Below are 18,108 nucleotides of genomic sequence, written 5' to 3'. Positions count from 1 at the left end.
TGGGTCCGTGTGAGAAAAGAGTCCGGGCGGAACTAATATTCGGGTGATGGTTCCCGCTGTGTTCGGTCGGAAAGGGCTATTAGTGACAGAGGCGCTATTAGTGACAGAGCCCCTCCCCTGCGAACGGCTCCCGACGTGAGCTCCTCCTCGGCGCCGAGGTCTACCACGAGGACGAGGAGCGGGTTTCTCCGGGTGTTCCCGGTGGAATGTAGCAGTAAGTTGGGGGTCGAGCATGTCCTTAGAGTTGACCCAAGACCGCTCCTCGGGGCCGTATCCCTCCCAGTCCACGAGATACTGGAGGACCCCGCCTCGGCGCCGAGAGTCCAAGATCTGGTTGATCTGATAAATGCTTTCTTCTGCGTCCATTAGGGGAGGAGTCTCTGCCGGAGCGGCCTCGTCCTGGTCCCCCTCTCCTCCCGGTTCCACAGCGGGCTTGAGCAGGGAAACATGAAAAGTGGGTGAGATGCGGTAATGAGATGGGAGATCTAAACGGAAAGACACAGGAGTGATTTGTCTGAGGATTTTGAACGGACCCACGTACCTTGGACTAAGCTTTCTGCAGGGAAGTCGGAGTCTCAGGTCCCGGGTGGAGAGCCAGACCCACTGTCCGACCCGGTATGGGGGAGCGGCTCTCCGGAGGCGATTGGCTTGGCGGGTAACTCGTTGGATTGCCTGTCGAAGGTTGGTGTGTGCTAGATCCCAGGTAGTTTCGCTCCTCCGTAGCCAGGTGTCCACTGCGGGGAGGTTAGTAGGTTCCCCGGACCACGGGAATAGTGGAGGTTGGAAGCCTAACACACATTGGAATGGGGTAAGTTGGGTGGAGGGCTTCCTTAGGGAGTTCTGGGCGTATTCAGCCCACATGAGGTATTCGCTCCAGTCCTCCTGATGGAGGTGACAGTAAGCTCGTAGGAAGCGGGAGAGTTCCTGATTCAACCTCTCCACTTGTCCATTGGATTGCGGGTGGTACCCTGACGTGAGGCTGACGTTGAAATTTAACTGAGACCAGAGGGACCTCCACACACGGGACGTGAATTGGGGTCCTCGATCCGAGACTATGTCTTCGGGCAAACCATAAAATCTAAAGACCTGGTTGAGCAAGGTTTGAGCAGTCTCCCATGCAGTGGGAAGTTTGGGAAGCGGAATAAGGCGGCATGACTTGGAGAACCGGTCAATGATGGTGAGGATCACGGTGTTGTGGTGAGAAGGTGGCAAGTCGGTCATGAAGTCGACGGCCAGATGGGACCATGGTCTCTCTGGGATGGGGAGAGGCTGGAGCAGACCGGCAGGGCGCTGGCGTAGGGATTTAGTTTGGTTGCATGTGACACACTCCTTGACGAAGGTTAGAATCTGTTGAGTCATGGAAGGCCACCAGAACTTATTGAGAACGAGTTCCCTGGTCGCCTGGACGCCGGGGTGGCCGGCGCTGGGATTTTCGTGGATCAGTGTCAATACGCGATGCCGTAGGGGAGCGGGGACGTAGGTCAGTCCAGGAGGGCACTCCGGAGGAGCAGGATCTGTTTCTAGGGCCTCAGTGATCTCGGCCATGATGTCCCATTGCACGGGGGAGACGATCTGGGAGATGGGGATGATGGTGGCCGGAGAGGTGTCTGATTGGGACAAGTCGTATTGGCGAGAGAGTGCGTCCGCCTTACCGTTCTTGGACCCGGGCCGATAGCTTATGGTGAAGAGAAACCTGGAGAAGAATAGCGACCATCTGGCCTGGCGGGCATTGAGACGTCTGGCGGTTCTCAAGTACTCCAAGTTCTTGTGGTCGGTGAGAATGAGAAAGGGTATGGTCGAGCCCTCCAACCAGTGTCTCCATTCCTCCAGGGCCGCTTTCATGGCCAACAGTTCTCTGTCCCCGACGTCATAATTACGTTCCGCGGGATTGAGTTTGCGAGAGTAGTAGGCACACGCGTACAGTTTCTCTGGGGTTCCCTGGCGTTGTGACAGTATTGCTCCGATACCGGTGCTGGAGGCGTCCACCTCCACAGTGAACTGACATCGGGGGTTTGGGTGTTTCAAGATGGGAGCCGAGGTGAAACGAGTCTTCAGATCTTGGAACGCTCTCTCGCAGAGCGCAGACCATGCCAGCTTGTTGGATCCACCTCCACTGCGAGTGAGGGAAGTTAGAGGAGCTGCCACTTGACTGAAACCCCGGATGAATCTTCGATAGAAGTTGGCAAACCCCAGGAAACTTTGGAGGTCTTTGACGGTTTGGGGACGGGGCCAGTGTAGCACGGCGGAAACCTTGTTGTCATCCATCGTGACTCCCTCAGCAGAGATGATGTATCCTAGGAAGGAGACGGTGGAGAGGTGGAAGGCACACTTAGAGAGTTTGGCGTACAGCTGATTCTGGATTAGTCTTTGGAGCACAGCCCGTACGTGTTGGACGTGTTTGGACAGGGTGTCGGAGTAGATCAGTATGTCATCAATGTAGACCATGACGCACTTGTTGAGCATATCTCGGAAAATATCGTTGATAAGAGCCTGAAAGACAGAGGGACTGTTGGACAGACCGAAGGGCATGACCAGATATTCATAGTGGCCAGTCGTCGTAGAGAAAGCCGTCTTCCACTCGTCGCCTGCCCGGATGCGAATGAGATTGTAGGCGCATCTCAGGTCGAGCTTGGTAAAGATACGGGCAGCGCGGAGTTGTTCCAGGGCTGAGGGCACCAAGGGTAGGGGATAACGATACTTGGTTGTTACTTCGTTGAGGGCTCGGTAGTCGATGCAGGGACGCAAGGATCCGTCCTTCTTTTTTACGAAGAAGAAGCCCGCCGAGGTAGGTGAGGTGGAGGGTCGGATGAACCCCTTGGCGAGTTCCTCGTCGATGTATTGCTGCATGCTCCGAGTCTCTGGTTCGGACAGTGGGTATACACGGCCCTTGGGGAGCGTGACTCCAGGTAAGAGCTCGATGGCACAATCCGTGTCCCGATGAGGGGGAAGCTGGGTGGCCCGGGACTTGCTGAATGCAGAGTGGAAATCCCAGTAAACCTCGGGAAGATCCTGCGGGGGTTGATTTTCAGGTTGGAGAACTGGGGCCCCGTGATGGTTCCTCTGTGGGGATTTGAGACATCTCTGGAGACAAGATTGGGACCACTGGGTGATGTCCTGATCTTTCCAGGAAATCTGTGGATCGTGGAGGGTGAGCCAGGGGTGGCCTAGAATAATGGCGTGGTGAGGGGATTGGGTGACATGGAGCTGGATGGTCTCGGTGTGCAGAGAGCTGGTGATCAGTGTGATGGCCTCAGTGATATGGTAGATCTTTCCAGCACCTAGTGGTCTTCCATCCAGGGCTGCCACCGCCATAGGAGGGTCACATGGAACAAGAGATATGCGATGGCGATTAACAAAGTCTTGGTCAATAAAGTTACCGGCCGCCCCTGAGTCAATAAAGGCTTTAGTCTTGATCACATCCAACAAGAGAGAGGGTGACAAAGAATTGTGGCTTACCCGAGTGCTAGTGGTTCTAGGAGGACGAGCGGAACATTGAGCTCGGAAGTGACCAGACTGACCACAGTAGAGGCACAGACGATTTCTCATCCTTCTCTCGCGCTCCTCATCAGATAGGCGGGAAAATCCCACTTGCATGGGCTCCTCCAGAGCGTGAGCCGAAGACTGGGGTGAGGCGAGAGGTAATCGTGGTTGGCGACTCCTGCGAGAGCGGAGCAGATGGTCCAGTTTGATCGCCATCTCCATATACTCCTCCAAAGTCTTGCTCTCATCCCGACAAGCGAGCTCAGCCTGCAGGTCCGTGCGAAGCCCTCGACGGAACATGGCCTTAAGGGGTTTTCCTTCCCAGCCCGCCTGGGCTGCTAGCGTGCGAAACGTGAGAGCGTAATCCGCAGCGGTGGAAGATCCCTGGCGAAGGTTTAATAGTTCCTCCTCTGCCTCCTTGCCCTCCTCAGCGTGATCAAACACCTCCCTGAATTTGGTGAGAAAGTGTTGATACGACGGGAAATCCATCTGTTGGCCCTCCCACAAGGCCGTTGCCCAGCTCAAGGCCTTACCGGTGAGAAGGGTGCAGACGAGGGAAACCTTGCCCTCATCTGTCGCAGAGCCCGGCGGCAGCGAGTTCACATAGATGGCACACTGCATAAGAAAGCCCCTGCACTTGCCTGGAGAGCCGTCATACTTCTCTGGAAGTGCCAAGCGGGGTGCATGTATTCCCGTGGTCAAGAGCGCGGAAGGCGGCGCGGTGGGGCCTGCAGTGGGAGGATTTGCTGCAGTGAGGTCTTGTGGCACAGCCTGTGTGAGCGACCGCATGGACCGCACCAACTCCTCGGTCATGGTGGTCAGCCGATCCAACTGTTGATGATGCACAGTCAACAGAGAGGCTTGCCGTGTCACCTCAGTCACCACTTGATCTAAAGCCGCTGGATCCTGAAGTGGCGAAGTCTTCTGTAACGGGGAGTCGGAGACATTCGAATCCGTTCGGTCGGAAAGGGCCACAGAGGCGCTATTAGTGACAGCTAGCTTGTATGTTCGCAAACTATTGTGAAATCAAAGCATTATTTCTAGCTTTGTGACGAGTTATTAGACTATTTTCTCTGTTATTATATTAAAATAAAATGTTTTATAATTATATAAAATGTTGAATGGATATTGAGCCTAGGCTATCTGTCGAAATAGGCTATATAATAATACCTGACTACGTTATCTATTTACGTAGCCTAGATATTATCTATACAAGTTATTAGACTATTTTCTCTGTTATTAGGCTATATTAAAATAAAATGTTTCATAATTAAAAAAGATACTTTTAGTTATTATCTTGTTCTGAGTTATGTTGAATGGATAGTGAAATATAGCCTATCTGTTGTGAATATGCGATAATTACGGTAGGCTAATGATATACAGTGCTATGCATAAGTTTAGACACCCATGCTAAAGTTGACTAAAAAGAGGAATAAAAAATCATCTTTTGGAAATTGAACTTAATGCCTTAATTTAAAAAAAAATAGGAAAAATCCAACCTTTTAAGGACACCAATTTTCTTTGTGAATGAATAATGTATCGTAAATAAATAAATGTTCTTCCTTAAAATACAGGGTGCATAAGTTTGAACACCCCTATGTTAAATTCCCATAGAGGCCGGCAGATTTTTATTTTTAAAGGCCAGTTACTATATGGATCCAGGATACTCTGCATCCTGATAAAGTTCCCTTGGCCTCTGGAATTAAAATATCCCCACATCATCACACACCCTTCACCATACCTGGAGATTGGCATGGAGTACTTTCCATAAGATCATCTCTCAATGCAAATCAAACCAGCTGTTAGGCTAACTGAAATAAAACCATGCCAATCTCCAGGTATGGTGAAGGGTGTGTGATGATGTGGGGATATTTTAATCCCAAAGGCCAAGGGAACTTTATCAGGATGCAGGATGGGTCATGAACTGCAGAGTCCACATCATCTCCTAATAGTGGAAGTATACTTGATTTGTTCCAATCGATTGTGTAGTGAGAGACTTTTGAGAATGTATTGATGACTTTGAATACTTAATTGAGTGATCGGGATGGAGTTTGTAAATATAATAGTAAATCATCTGCATGTAGACTCATTTTGGGTTGAGATTTGTTGACTTGGATTCCTTTAATTTTGTTGTTTTGGCGTATTGCTGCTGCAAGTGGTTAGATGAATATGGCAAAGAGGGATGGAGAGAGTGGGCATCCCTGTCTGGTTCCTTGGTGCAGAGTGAAGCTTGGTGAGGTGATCCCATTTGTGACAACTGCGGCCCTTGGATAAGTGTATAGTGTTGTTATCCATTGGATGAACGACTCTCCAAAACCAAATTTACGGAGGGTGGTGAATAAAAATGTCCAGTTGACCTTGTCGAATGCTTTTTCTGCGTCTAGTGATGCAACTATGTTTTTTTGTGGCTGTCCTTGTGCAATGCTGATGAGATTGAAAAGTCTGTGGATATTGTCTTTTGCGTTTCTATTTTTGATTAAGCCTGTCTGGTCTGGGTGAATTAGTGAGTGCATAACTGTTTCAATCCTGGTTGTTCGAGTCAATGTGATAATTTTTAGATCAGTGTTGATTAATGATAGTGGGCGGTAACTAGAGGGATGTATTGGGTCCTTGTTGGGTTTCAGAAAAACAGTAATGAGCGCTGTGTTCATATTTGTGGGAATGGTACAAGTGGTTTGGATTTCTGTGAGTCATTTGTTAAAGGTTGGTGATGTCCCAAAAGTGTGTGTAGAATTCTGCCGGGTAGTCCGTCGGATCCAGGCGATTTATTGTTTTGCATGCTTTGTAAGGCTTTGATAAGTTCTTCAGAAGTGATGGGTTGTTCTAAAAAGTTGGCTTGTTCTGTGGTTAATGAGGGAAGGTCCAGATTGTTAAGAAAAGAGTCAATTTCAGATTGTAAAGGTTGAGTGCCGGTAGTGTACAGAGAGCTGTAGAAATGGTGAAAAGATTTCTTGATTTCTTGAGGGTCCTGCGTAGTTTTACCTGAAGTGTCCAGAATTGATGGGACGAGTGATTTGTCTTTTTTGTATTGTAACTTGTTTGACAGATATTTACCTGCTTTATTGCTGAGGTGAAGCTGATCGTATTTGAGTTGCTGTATACAGAACTGTGTTTTTTTGTTTATGATGCTATTCAATTGAGTCCTAAGTTGCTTGATGGTGAGATTTCTGGAGAGTCGTTCATCTCCAGAAAGGATGCCCACTCTCTTTTTATAAGAGTGGTAAAATTGGGGTCCTGTAGTAGAGAATTGTTGAAGCGCCATCTTTGTAGAGGTTTTCTTATGTGCTGGGATGTTTAACCAGTCACACACATTTGTGCCATTCCTGAAACATAGTGCATACCTGTCATTTCCCAGGTGTTTGATTTTTCACTTTACCATGTTCTCAAGAGAAACTAGGGCTGCACGATTTTGGGAATACATTTTAGATTTGTTCTGGTTAAAATTGCTTTTTAAAATGTATAACATACACACACACATGAATATATATATAAATAATAATAATAATAATAACAATAGTATAGCAGGCACTGTTAAAAAGGAACACTTCAGTAACTAGAGAAAAATATATTTATTATCATATTTTACTTAAAAATTTTACAATCGATATGACGTTATGAAATGAGATTGTAGTAAAAACATGAAGCCTAATGTTTGGTCAGTGCGACTGACTCAAACTCAAAAGACTGACTGCGCGTGCAGAGAACATTTACTGCAGCATTGAGCAACAGTTCAATGGCAATGTGAAGTATATGCAACAATAACAATAACTAATATAATTCAGGATTATTTCTTACCTTAAAATCTTTCTTGTCTTCAAATCACGTTCTTCTTCTTCTGATGTAAATCCAATAAGCTCACAGCTAGCGTGTCTTCCAAACTCGACGAACAGCAGAGGACTGATGAATCTTGGTGCTTTGTTTTTGAGGTAATGAGCGCGTTCACAATATCTTTTGCGCGCAGTGGCGGACTGGGACAATAATTCAGGCCGGGAATTTGACTCCACTGCCAGGCCACCTCTGCTGCTGCAGTCACCACCACCCTATTCATGTAATCTACTGGACTGATAAACTTGTAGGCTAACCCTATTAATGTAACAGGTAGACTACCAGATGCAATAATATATAAAAAAATAACCCTTAAAAACTCACTAGGAATACACCATTTATACCACCAAACCAATGACAAATAGAAAATTGGCAAAATAAATAAATAAACAAACAAACATTGTAGGCTACATATTGTAGACTAGAAATGAAAAATCTAAATCACTAACACTGTATTCTTTTCCATACCATCTACTTGATTTATTTATTATTTAAACAATTTGACCCACTGACACTATTCTGTCTACTTTTTATACATTTGTATTTATTATATTAAAAATATGCTACATGTAGACGAAACGAGACTTGACACAGCACCACTTACGTATTGTTGCTCGTTTGTTGGTTTAATTTGATCTATTGTGATTATCTAAGTGATTTGTATGTAGTGTTAATTTTGTCACCTATTTTTAATTTAGTCTTAGTCTTGTGCCAAATGTCTTAGTTAGTCTTAGTTTTAGTCAACTAAAAGTCTCATCATTTTAGTCTAGTTTTAGTCAAAAGAAACTCAAGGTATCTTAGTCAAGTTTTAGTCGACTAAAAGTCTCGTTATTTTAGTCAAATTTTAATTAGTCGTCTAATTTTAGTCAAAAGAAACTCAATATTTCTAAGTTTTAGTTAAAACATTTTAGTCTTTTTTTTAAATAACAAATTATTTCTGAGATTATTTCTGATAACCATTTCAGCCAAATAGTGTTTCACACATCTCAAATATTGGTTAAATGTCATAATTACCTAAAAAAAATGTAATAGATTTTTTTAATGCAACTAGTTTTTAACATTAATCTGTTCATAACAGATGAATATTCTATCTCCTGATGATGGCAAGTAGAGACGATTGGAGACGAAAATGAAGAGAGATTTTATCTTGGTTTTTATTTTATGCAAAACATTCTCGTCTTTTTTCGTCAACAATAATGTATGTTAATTTAGTCTTAGTCAGCGTTTTTGGACATTGGTGCAGTCTCGTCATCGTCTCGTCTTAGTCATGGAAAAAAAGGTCGTTGACGAACATTTTTAGTCTCGTCTCGTCTGACGAAATTAACACTATTTGGATGAAAGCGTTCGTCTGCCAAATTATTACAAATATAATGTAAATGTAATCTTGACCGACCTGTTCCCTTACTGGCGAACATGGCTAAGATTTTGCAGAAGCGTCTGTGGCCAGGGCTTTTTTCCTTTTTAAACGCTCTGCTCCTCCTTTGCGTTTACGCTCCATTTTTTGAACTATTTAGTCAGATATTAGGCAGTGCTTCGTGACGTTGGGTGGGATTGTCATTTTCACTCCGCCATTATGATTCGTCGATTGAGAGATCCGTCAATTAATTCGTAGTTGCACACCAGCCTATCCAACGCATTCTCATCCTAGGGCGTCATATACTGACACTTTTGACAAATATCTGCGTCTCATATTGACGCTAAAGGGTGCCATGTGCGTTGGATGTAAACGATTTGTCAAAGCGTCAGTATATGACGCCTTGGGATGAGATCGGGCTGATCGTCTGCACAGCGGCAGCCGGCAGGCCTTTTTTTTTTTTTTTTTTTTTTTTTTTTGGCAGCCGGCAGGCCAGAACGACCGTCAGGCCACCGGGAAATGTCCCGGTGCTCCCGATGGCCAGTCCGCCCCTGTTTGCGCGTGTGGGTGTGGTCATATTAAAACTAATGAGCAAGCGTTTGAGAAACTGGATATCTTGTTGGTTTTATACAAATTATTTAAACAGAGAATATTTGTTTTCGTTTTGAATCAGATAATTTAAAACTACACACTTAAATGTTTATAAAGATGTATAGCTCATAAATGTGTGACAAGTATTCGCTGAGTTTTGTTTATGTTTAGAGACGTGCTCAAGAAAAAAAAGTTCATGAGACAGAGAGGCAGAAAGCACACCCTGTTTAATTTCTTCATTTTACTAAAGCACAACATTTTGTTTTGATTGTAAGGGGACACATACAAAAGTAGACATCTCACAGATTATGTTTTCATATTTATTAAGTCTGTATGACCTTAAATTAGTATTTTAAGTCTATTTAGCTGCTATGTGAAAAAAATTGCGCAAATCATGCCGGCGTGATTGCCGACCCCAGAGGGTTAAATACCCAGACCGAGACAGAAACTTCTTTCACATGGAAACATTTGCTAACAATGGGAATTTCCATTCAGAGTTTACACCTTTTGAGAGCAGGATGCCATTTGCCTGGAAGACACGCCCTCCTATGTAAGCAAGTTGTCTTTAAACTCTTAAAAAATGTATTACCTTTTTGTTCACTTCTGTTGAGAATGAGACAATTTGTACCATTCGCACTGAGACATTTCAAATGATACCAAACATGTCTAATACTGTATGATAATTATTCACATTAATCCATATAGATTTTTGGGTGAATTTTGGTGATCTCAGCATGAGAGAGAGAAGGAATGGGGGAAGAGGGAAAGAGATCTAGATTAGGATGATTCTGAGGTGAGACTTGTCTCGAATGGTGATGCTAACTTCACAAGAGAGTTCAAATGTTAATTTCCTTTGTTTTCTCAGCGAGTTGCCCTCTCTTCCAGTTCTTCCGGTTATTCCAGTCTTCCATGTGAATAGCCCAGGAACACTTTCCCCCATCAGCATTGGCATCATGGCATCAACTGTGTCTCCATCTTTGTCTGTAGACTCCAGTGGATCCAATGGATACTTTTTGAGACAATTTACAGATCACTCTTTGTGCATAAAACTCATTTCATTAGCATGCTGAGCAGCAAATGTCTGTCATATAACAGTGCAAATATTTCATATTCAAAAACAACACTTAATGTTTAATGCGTTCAAAGTGGGAGAAGACAGAATTTAGGTCATCATGTTGAAAGGCAGAGAGTCACCTTGTAAGCCTGAAACTGAGTAGAACAACTGGAGCGTGACACTAAAGGCATAATCCCATTCACTCTGAATTTAGCATGTGTGGGATACTATGCATCTTTATATTCTGTAGACCTGTGTTATTTGTGGAATTCCTGTACAGCACACCAATGTATACAATCCATGTGTAACTCATTTATTCCTTTTCTTTTTTTACGTTTCAGCTTATGGAGCAAACTTTAATTTTTTTTTTCTGTTTTATAATTTCCATTAGGGTCCACCTGGCCCAAGAGGAGACAAGGTAAGAACACTTTTTACATCAACAAACACATTTTTCATGGCACAAACATTTTTTAATATCACATAGAGGGCCCTATTTTAACAATCTGAAACGCCAGTATCAAACGCAAAACGCAAGTAACTTTTTGGGCGGATCTCAGGCGCTGTTACTATTTTACCAGCAGGATTAATTACTCTAAAATGGGTTGGTCTGAAGTAGCTACATTACTCATAGGTGTGGTTTGGGCGTAAAATGCAATAAGCCAATCAGAACATCTTCTCACATGCCCTTTAACCCTCTAGGGACCAAGGTGTTTTTGGGGTCCTTGAGATGTTCTGACATTTGTGCTTTTTTCAGTTGCTCATAAACAAATAATGGCAAAGGTGTAATTGCACTCTATTTATCACAAACAGGGCTACCATAATATGTGAGCAACATGCATGTACACGTTTGTATTTTTGAGAGAATAATGTTTATGCATGGTTATTCAAAAAACTAAAAATTAAAGTGTCTGAAATAACGGCACAAAACACGTAGTTTATATGTTTGAAAAATACTTTTGAGTAATGGATGTTGTTGCCTAGATTTTTTCCTTCAAACACTTTTTGTTTTGGAAGGCAATAAGCGCAGGGGCATCGACGATCCAACACCATCATGTATAGTAAGTGGTTCACACCTGAGAAGACAATGGCCCGCATAATGAGCCTTTCATTCAGGTGTGTCACACACGAAAGAATGTGAGGACAAAATAAATAAATATATATATATATATATATTATTAGGGCTGTCCGTTAAACGCGTTATTAACGGCGTCAACGCAAACCCAATGTTAACGGCGTCAATTTTTTTATCGCGAGATTAACGCCTAGCAAACTTTGTTGTTTTTTTCACATGCTTTTGCAGCAACTAGTAACGCTATTAAAACTACAACGCCACACCGGATCTAGCTAGACCAGAAACAAAACAAAACAAAACAACAGCACGCCGCACACACTTGTTTGGGTTTGCGAGCCGCCAAAGAGTGGACGAGAAGCGCATCGCCAAGCCGCGTCTAGGACAACTGAGCGCGTCTAGCACATCGGACGCGCACTTTCTCCGTTTATGGCCAGCAATAAAAACGCAGAATGGCGCCGCCGGTGTGTGTACACTCATAGAGAATAATGTGTTCGGATTTTAAATACGAGGCGCTGAGCTTCTCGTCCGGTGTGCGACCCGCTTTAACGTTAAGTTTTGAGTGGATGAATGATGAGCGCGAGACGCCGAAATGGATGCCAATACGATTCTGAATGGAAAGTTTACTTTTAAAAAGTTGCCAAATGGGATAGTTGACAAGACCAAAGTGATCTGTGTGTTTTGTCGTTGTGAACTGAGCTATCATCACAGCACGTCCAGTCTGAAATACCACTTGATGGCCAAGCACACACACACCGCTGATGCGATCTCAGCACACTCGTCACTATCAGTAACGTTACCTCGTCAGTATTTCTGTCACCCTTTTATTGATGGACAGTGTTACATTGTGTGAGAGATTATTTGCTCCAAGTGAGAATGTCAGTGTGGAATTGAACCGTATATGCCAATCTTGTTTTCAATAAAAAACATTTGCACAAAGCAAGCCGATCCACTTTTCCATGTTGATAAGAGCATTAAAATGAGAAAAAATAATGGGACAAAAAGAAATCAAGAGACATTTAGAATAGATAAAAATGTGTGATTAATCGCGAGTTAACTATGACATTAATGCGATTAATCGCGATTAAATATTTTAATCGTTTGACAGCCCTAATATATATATATATATATTTGGATTATTTATATATATATATATAAATAATCCAAATACAAATTAAAGTCAAAAGCACATTTTTAGTACATAGTCATACCTGGAAACAAATCTTATTCAAATAGGCTATATGAGCCATTCTACAGAATTGGTTCAAAGTTAGATTTGGAAACTTTTCTCTCTTTTTTTCACATAATAGATAATTTAAAAGTACACACTTAAATGTTTATAAAGATATATTGCTGATGACTGGGTGAATAGTATTCGCTGAGTTTTGTTTATGTTTACAGACGTGCATTAGAAAAAAAGTTCACAGAGACGGAGAGGCAGAAAACACACCCTGTTTATTTTCTTTGTTTTACAAAAGCACAATGTTTTATTTCGATTGTAAGTGGACACATAAAAAAGTAGACATTTAAAAGCTTATTTTTTTCATATTTCTTAAGTCTGTATGACCAAAAATGACATTTTTGAGTATTTTAAATCTATTTTGCTGCTATGTAAAAAAAATATATAATTGAAATACTCCTCCTAGAGAATTAATCCGATGACCACCAAACTCAGTGTTCATGAAGTCAAGACATTGAGGATGAAAATTTGCCAGCGGATTTTTGATATCTCGAACGGTTTGGCTGTGGCGAGGAAACGAATTTATGGTGAGAAATGAGATACGGGAAGTGTGTTATAACTTCTGCATACATTAACTGATCGTGATGAAACTTCAGCAGTGTGTTCGTTGTAAGAGGCCGATCACATGGATGTGACTATTGTGAGTCAAAGTTATAGCGCCACCAACTGCTTTGAAATACCTCTTATTTTTAGCCGATTTGCTTTGCTTTGGCGTCTTAGATCTTATTTATACAAAAATATTTCAAACAGTATTTTTGTCCATGCGACATGAAATATGTTGTCAAAGTTTGTCACGTTTTTTGTTTTGTTTTTAAGAAATCCCATGACTTAGATTAAGTTGTATCATTTAGAAAATCACCACACATTTTCAGAGACGTGATGTGCCTCTGTGGTCCATGATGTAGCATAAGAAAAGTTTTTCTTGAGCAAATATTTAATTTTACTCGTCTTAATTCAAAGCATGATCTTACTTTTTCTACGGTAGCTATGATCTATTGCACGTATAAGATGTATATAATTTTTACTTTACTTGTATCTCCTGAACTATCCTTAATCATTGTGGAAACACACAGGGTGAAACCCTTTAATGAGAATATACTATCGGTTATCTGCTCAAATATATGTACAATTTTAAAATTTGTCTGTTGGCCGCATGAACAGACTTTGGGGGGAGCTGATGATACTATAGCAGGAAGCATGCCCTTTGGCCTCCTCGATTTTGGAGGCTTTTTTTGTTAAAGACCCTACAAGTTAGTCCTTAAAGGTACGCTGTGTAGGGATTTCTCCCATCTAGCGGTGAAATTGTATTTAGCATTCAAGTGAATAGTGCTCTCTAGCGCCTCGCTTTTTCAAATGCGTGCTGCAACTACGGTAGCCATTATGTGCCAAGAAGCTATGACAAAATCTCTTCCAATAGCACTTCATCGAGTTTAACTATACATGTTCTACTGTTATGCTGCCTATATAATGAATTACACAACCAAGCAATGAAAAAAAGCTTGTAATTTAGACCATTTGCGGCTCAATGGCCGCAACGTATAGTTTGAGCGTGGAAAGGGTCCTGCCAATATCCAACAGCTCTTGAAGGAAACACAGTATCCCCGAGACACCACGCGTTTGTGGGTCTAGGTTTTTGTCTGCGCACCAGCTGGTAAACACCAGCTGGTGGACGCGTAGAGTCTTCTAGTAGAAGGAGCTCTAGACTGCGCGATCGTGTTCACAACCCGTGATCGTGTTCTGGCAGAGCAACGGGAATCTCCTGAGAAAGGAGATCCCTTCTCACCGGAATCGGCCATGGGGGTATGTTTGTCAGCCGCATCAGTTCCGGGAACCAAATCTGGTTCTCCCATCGCGGGGCTATGAGAAGCACCGAGCTGCCGTTTTCCCTGATTCTCCTGATTACCTGTGGTAACAGCGAGATTAGGGGAAAGGCGTACAGAGGGCAGCCGGGCCATGCCTGGGCCAGCGCATCCTTGGTCTTTGAGTAGAACACTGGGCAGTGAGCGTTGTCTTTTGACGCAAATAGTTCGACATGCGCTTTGCCGAAGCGGCACCACAGCAGCTGGACTGTTTGAGAATGCAGGGACCATTCCCCTGGGGGAACGTTGTCCCTGGACAGTCTGTCTGGACCATCGTTCACTCAGCGAGAGCAGGGAGTGCTGAGCCCAAACGAGGAGGCGTTCTGCCAGAGCATTGAGATTCCTGGATCTGACACCACCCTGGCGGTTCACGTAGGCCACCACTGACATATTGTCCGTGCGAACCAGTACGTGGTAGCCCCGCAGGCTGAACGGCGGTGTATTGATATACCTGACCGTCGAAGGCGAATCTCACGAATCACCTGTGACGGGGTATTATCTGAATCTGAAAATAGGCGTCTTTCAGATGAAGAGAGATAAACCAGTCCCTCGGGCGAATATGCTTGATAATCTGCCTGGTCAAGTCAAGTCAAGTCATCTTTATTTATATAGCGCTTTTTACAATACAGATTGTATCAAAGCAGCTTCACAGTGATAACATGAAAATAATACAAAAAAACAATTACATCATCATCCACCTTTAAGGCAGATATATAATATTGTTGAATATTAAATGTCCCCAACTAAGCAAGCCAGAAGGCAAGGCAACAGCGGCAAGGAACCAAAACTCCATCAGGTGACAGAATGGAGAAAAAAAACCTTGGGAGAACCCAGGCTCAGTCGGGGGCCAGTTCTCCTCTGGCCAATGAGTGAACAGTGTATGAAGTTCAGAATGAATCAGAGTATTTGTCCAGTTCTGGTTGGTTGAAGTCGGAGTGGAGAGGAGGAGAGACTGGTTGACACTTCATGTCAGCGGCGTCGTCGTCGTGTCCTGGCGCTGGTCCTTCATCAGATCTGGATACGGCCTGGTTCCGGTGGACAGCAGTAAACCTCGGGATAGACAGAGAGACTAATATTAGCGTAGACGCCATCCTTCTTATGATGTACCAAGTACATCAGGATTTACGGGAAGTGTTCCCGGTCCCGGCTGTTCTAAACTATGCAGCCTAATTATATAAGTCTATAATGTGTTATGTGTATGCTAGGCCGAAGAGATGTGTTTTTAGTCTAGATTTGAACTGACAGAGTGTGTCTGCTTCCCGGACAATGGTAGGAAGACTGTTCCAAAGTTTTGGTGCTAAGTAGGAAAAGGATCTACCGCCAGGAGTCGATTTTGATATTCTAGGTATTATTAACTGGCCGGAATTTTGAGATCGCAGTAGACGTGAAGGACTATAATAAGTTAAGAGCTCGCTCAAGTACTGCGGAGCTAAACCATTTAGTGCTTTGTAAGTGATCAGCAATATTTTTAAATTTATACGATGTTTAATAGGCAGCCAATGCAGTGTTGACAGAACGGGGCTAATATGGTCATACTTCCTGGTTCTAGTAAGAACTCGAGCTGCTGCGTTTTGAACTAGCTGTAGTTTGTTTATTAAGCGTGCAGGGCAGCCACCCAGTAGAGCATTTCAATAATCTAGCCTTGAGGTCATAAACGCATGAACTAATTGTTCTGCATTATTCATTGAGAGCATATGACGTAATTTAGATATATTTTTAAGATGGAAGAAAGCGGTTTTACAGATACTAGACACATGACTTTCAAATGAAAGATTGGTATCAAAGAGCACACCCAGGTTCCTAACCGACGACGAAGACTTAACAGAGCAGCCATCAAGTGTTAGACAGTACTCTAGGTTATTACGTGTGGAAGTTTTTTGTCCAATAATTAGAATCTCAGTTTTTTCTGAATTTAGTAGTAGGAAATTACTAGTCATCCAATTTTTTATATCAGCTATGCATTCAGTTAATTTTGTGAATTGGTAGGTTTCGTTAGGTTTTGAAGAAATATACAGCAGCTGAGTATCGTCGGCATAACAGTGAAAGCTAATTCCATGTTTCCTAATGATATCTCCTAATGGTAGCATATACAGAGTGAACAGCAGCGGTCCTAGTACTGAGCCTTGTGGTACGCCATACTGAACTTGTGATTGATAAGACATCTCTTCATTTACTGCTACAAACTGATAACGGTCAGATAAGTATGATTTAAACCATGCTAGTGCAATTCCACTAATGCCAACATAATGTTCGAGTCTATTTAAAAGGATGTTGTGGTCAATGGTGTCAAATGCAGCACTAAGATCCAGTAATACTAATAGAGAGATACAACCACGATTGGATGATAAGAGCAAATCATTTGTGACTCTAACGAGAGCTGTCTCGGTACTATGGTACGGTCTAAATCTGGACTGAAAATCCTCGCAGATATCATTTCTTTCAAGAAAGGAACACAGTTGTGAGGATACTGCTTTTTCTAATATCTTTGACAGAAATGGCAGATTAGAGATCGGCCTGTAATTGACTAGTTTTGTAGGATCAAGTTGCTGTTTTTTAACAAGTGGTTTAATCATAGCTAGCTTAAAGGTTTTTGGTACGTATCCTAGAGACAAAGATGAATTAATGATATTAAGAAGAGGATCTATGACATCTGGAAGCATCTCTTTCAGCAGCTTAGTCGGTATAGGGTCTAACATGCACGTTGTGGATTTAGATGATTTGACGAGTTTGCAAAATTCTTCCTCTCCTATAGCAATGAATGAATCAAATTTCATTTCATAGAGACTACAATGCACTTCCTGATGCGATACTGTATTAGACGGTTGCATAGTTATAATTTTGTCCCTGATATTATCGATCTTATAAGTGAAGAAGTTCATAAAGTCATTACTGCTGTGTTTCTTGGAAGCTTCTGGGCTTGAAGCTTTCTTTTTCGTTAGTTTAGCCACTGTTTCAAATAAATACCTAGGATTATGTTTATTTTCTTCTAATAGGGTTGAAAAATAAGCAGATCTAGCAGCTTTTAAAGCCTCTCTGTAAGCAATCGAGCTCTCCTTCCATGAAATCCGAAACACCTCTAGTTTTGTTTTCTTCCAGTTGCGCTCCATTTTTCTGGCTGCTCTCTTAAGTGCTTGAGTGTGCTTGTTCTGCCACGGCGTTGGACTATGTTCTTTAATCTTCTTTAAGCGCAGCGGAGCAACTGTGTCTAAAGTGCTGGAAAAGAGAGAGTTAAAAGTTTCTGTTGCAATATCAAGTTCTTCTAAGCTATCCGGGATGCTGAGATGATGAAACTGATTAGGAAGATTATTGATAAAGCAATCTTTAGTAGCAGAAGTAATCGGTCTAACATATTTATAACACGGAGTCGGCTTTGCAGCCTTGGCTAAATGTAATTTACACGAGACTAGATAGTGATCTGAGATGTCATCGCTCTGTTGCAGTATTTCAACGGCATCAACATCTATTCCATGTGATAGTATTAGATATAGAGTATGATTACGACAATGAGTCGGTCCTGACTCGTGTTGTCTAACTCCAATTGAGTTTATAATGTCTTTAAATGCCAATCCCAATGCATCTTTTCCATTATCTATGTGTATATTAAAGTCACCAACAATTAGTACTTTATCTGCAGCC

At 42.7% G+C, this 18,108-nt stretch overlaps 1 protein-coding gene across 1 annotated transcript in view; it reads left to right on the top strand.

Moving 5' to 3' along the window:
- The window catches only part of col25a1 (collagen type XXV alpha 1 chain), a 421,615-nt gene that overhangs the window by 204,872 nt on the left and 198,635 nt on the right, over nucleotides 1–18,108 (top strand). Inside the window, exon 5 of the mRNA XM_079599773.1 lies at nucleotides 10,696–10,722. Coding sequence (XP_079455899.1) covers nucleotides 10,696–10,722 — 27 coding nt within the window. The remainder of the gene's footprint in view (nucleotides 1–10,695; nucleotides 10,723–18,108) is intronic.

The sequence above is a fragment of the Phoxinus phoxinus genome (assembly GCF_949152265.1).
Source record: "Phoxinus phoxinus genome assembly, chromosome: 2".
In the NCBI taxonomy this organism is placed as follows: domain Eukaryota; kingdom Metazoa; phylum Chordata; class Actinopteri; order Cypriniformes; family Leuciscidae; genus Phoxinus; species Phoxinus phoxinus.
This window is presented reverse-complemented; position numbering and strand designations above follow the sequence as displayed.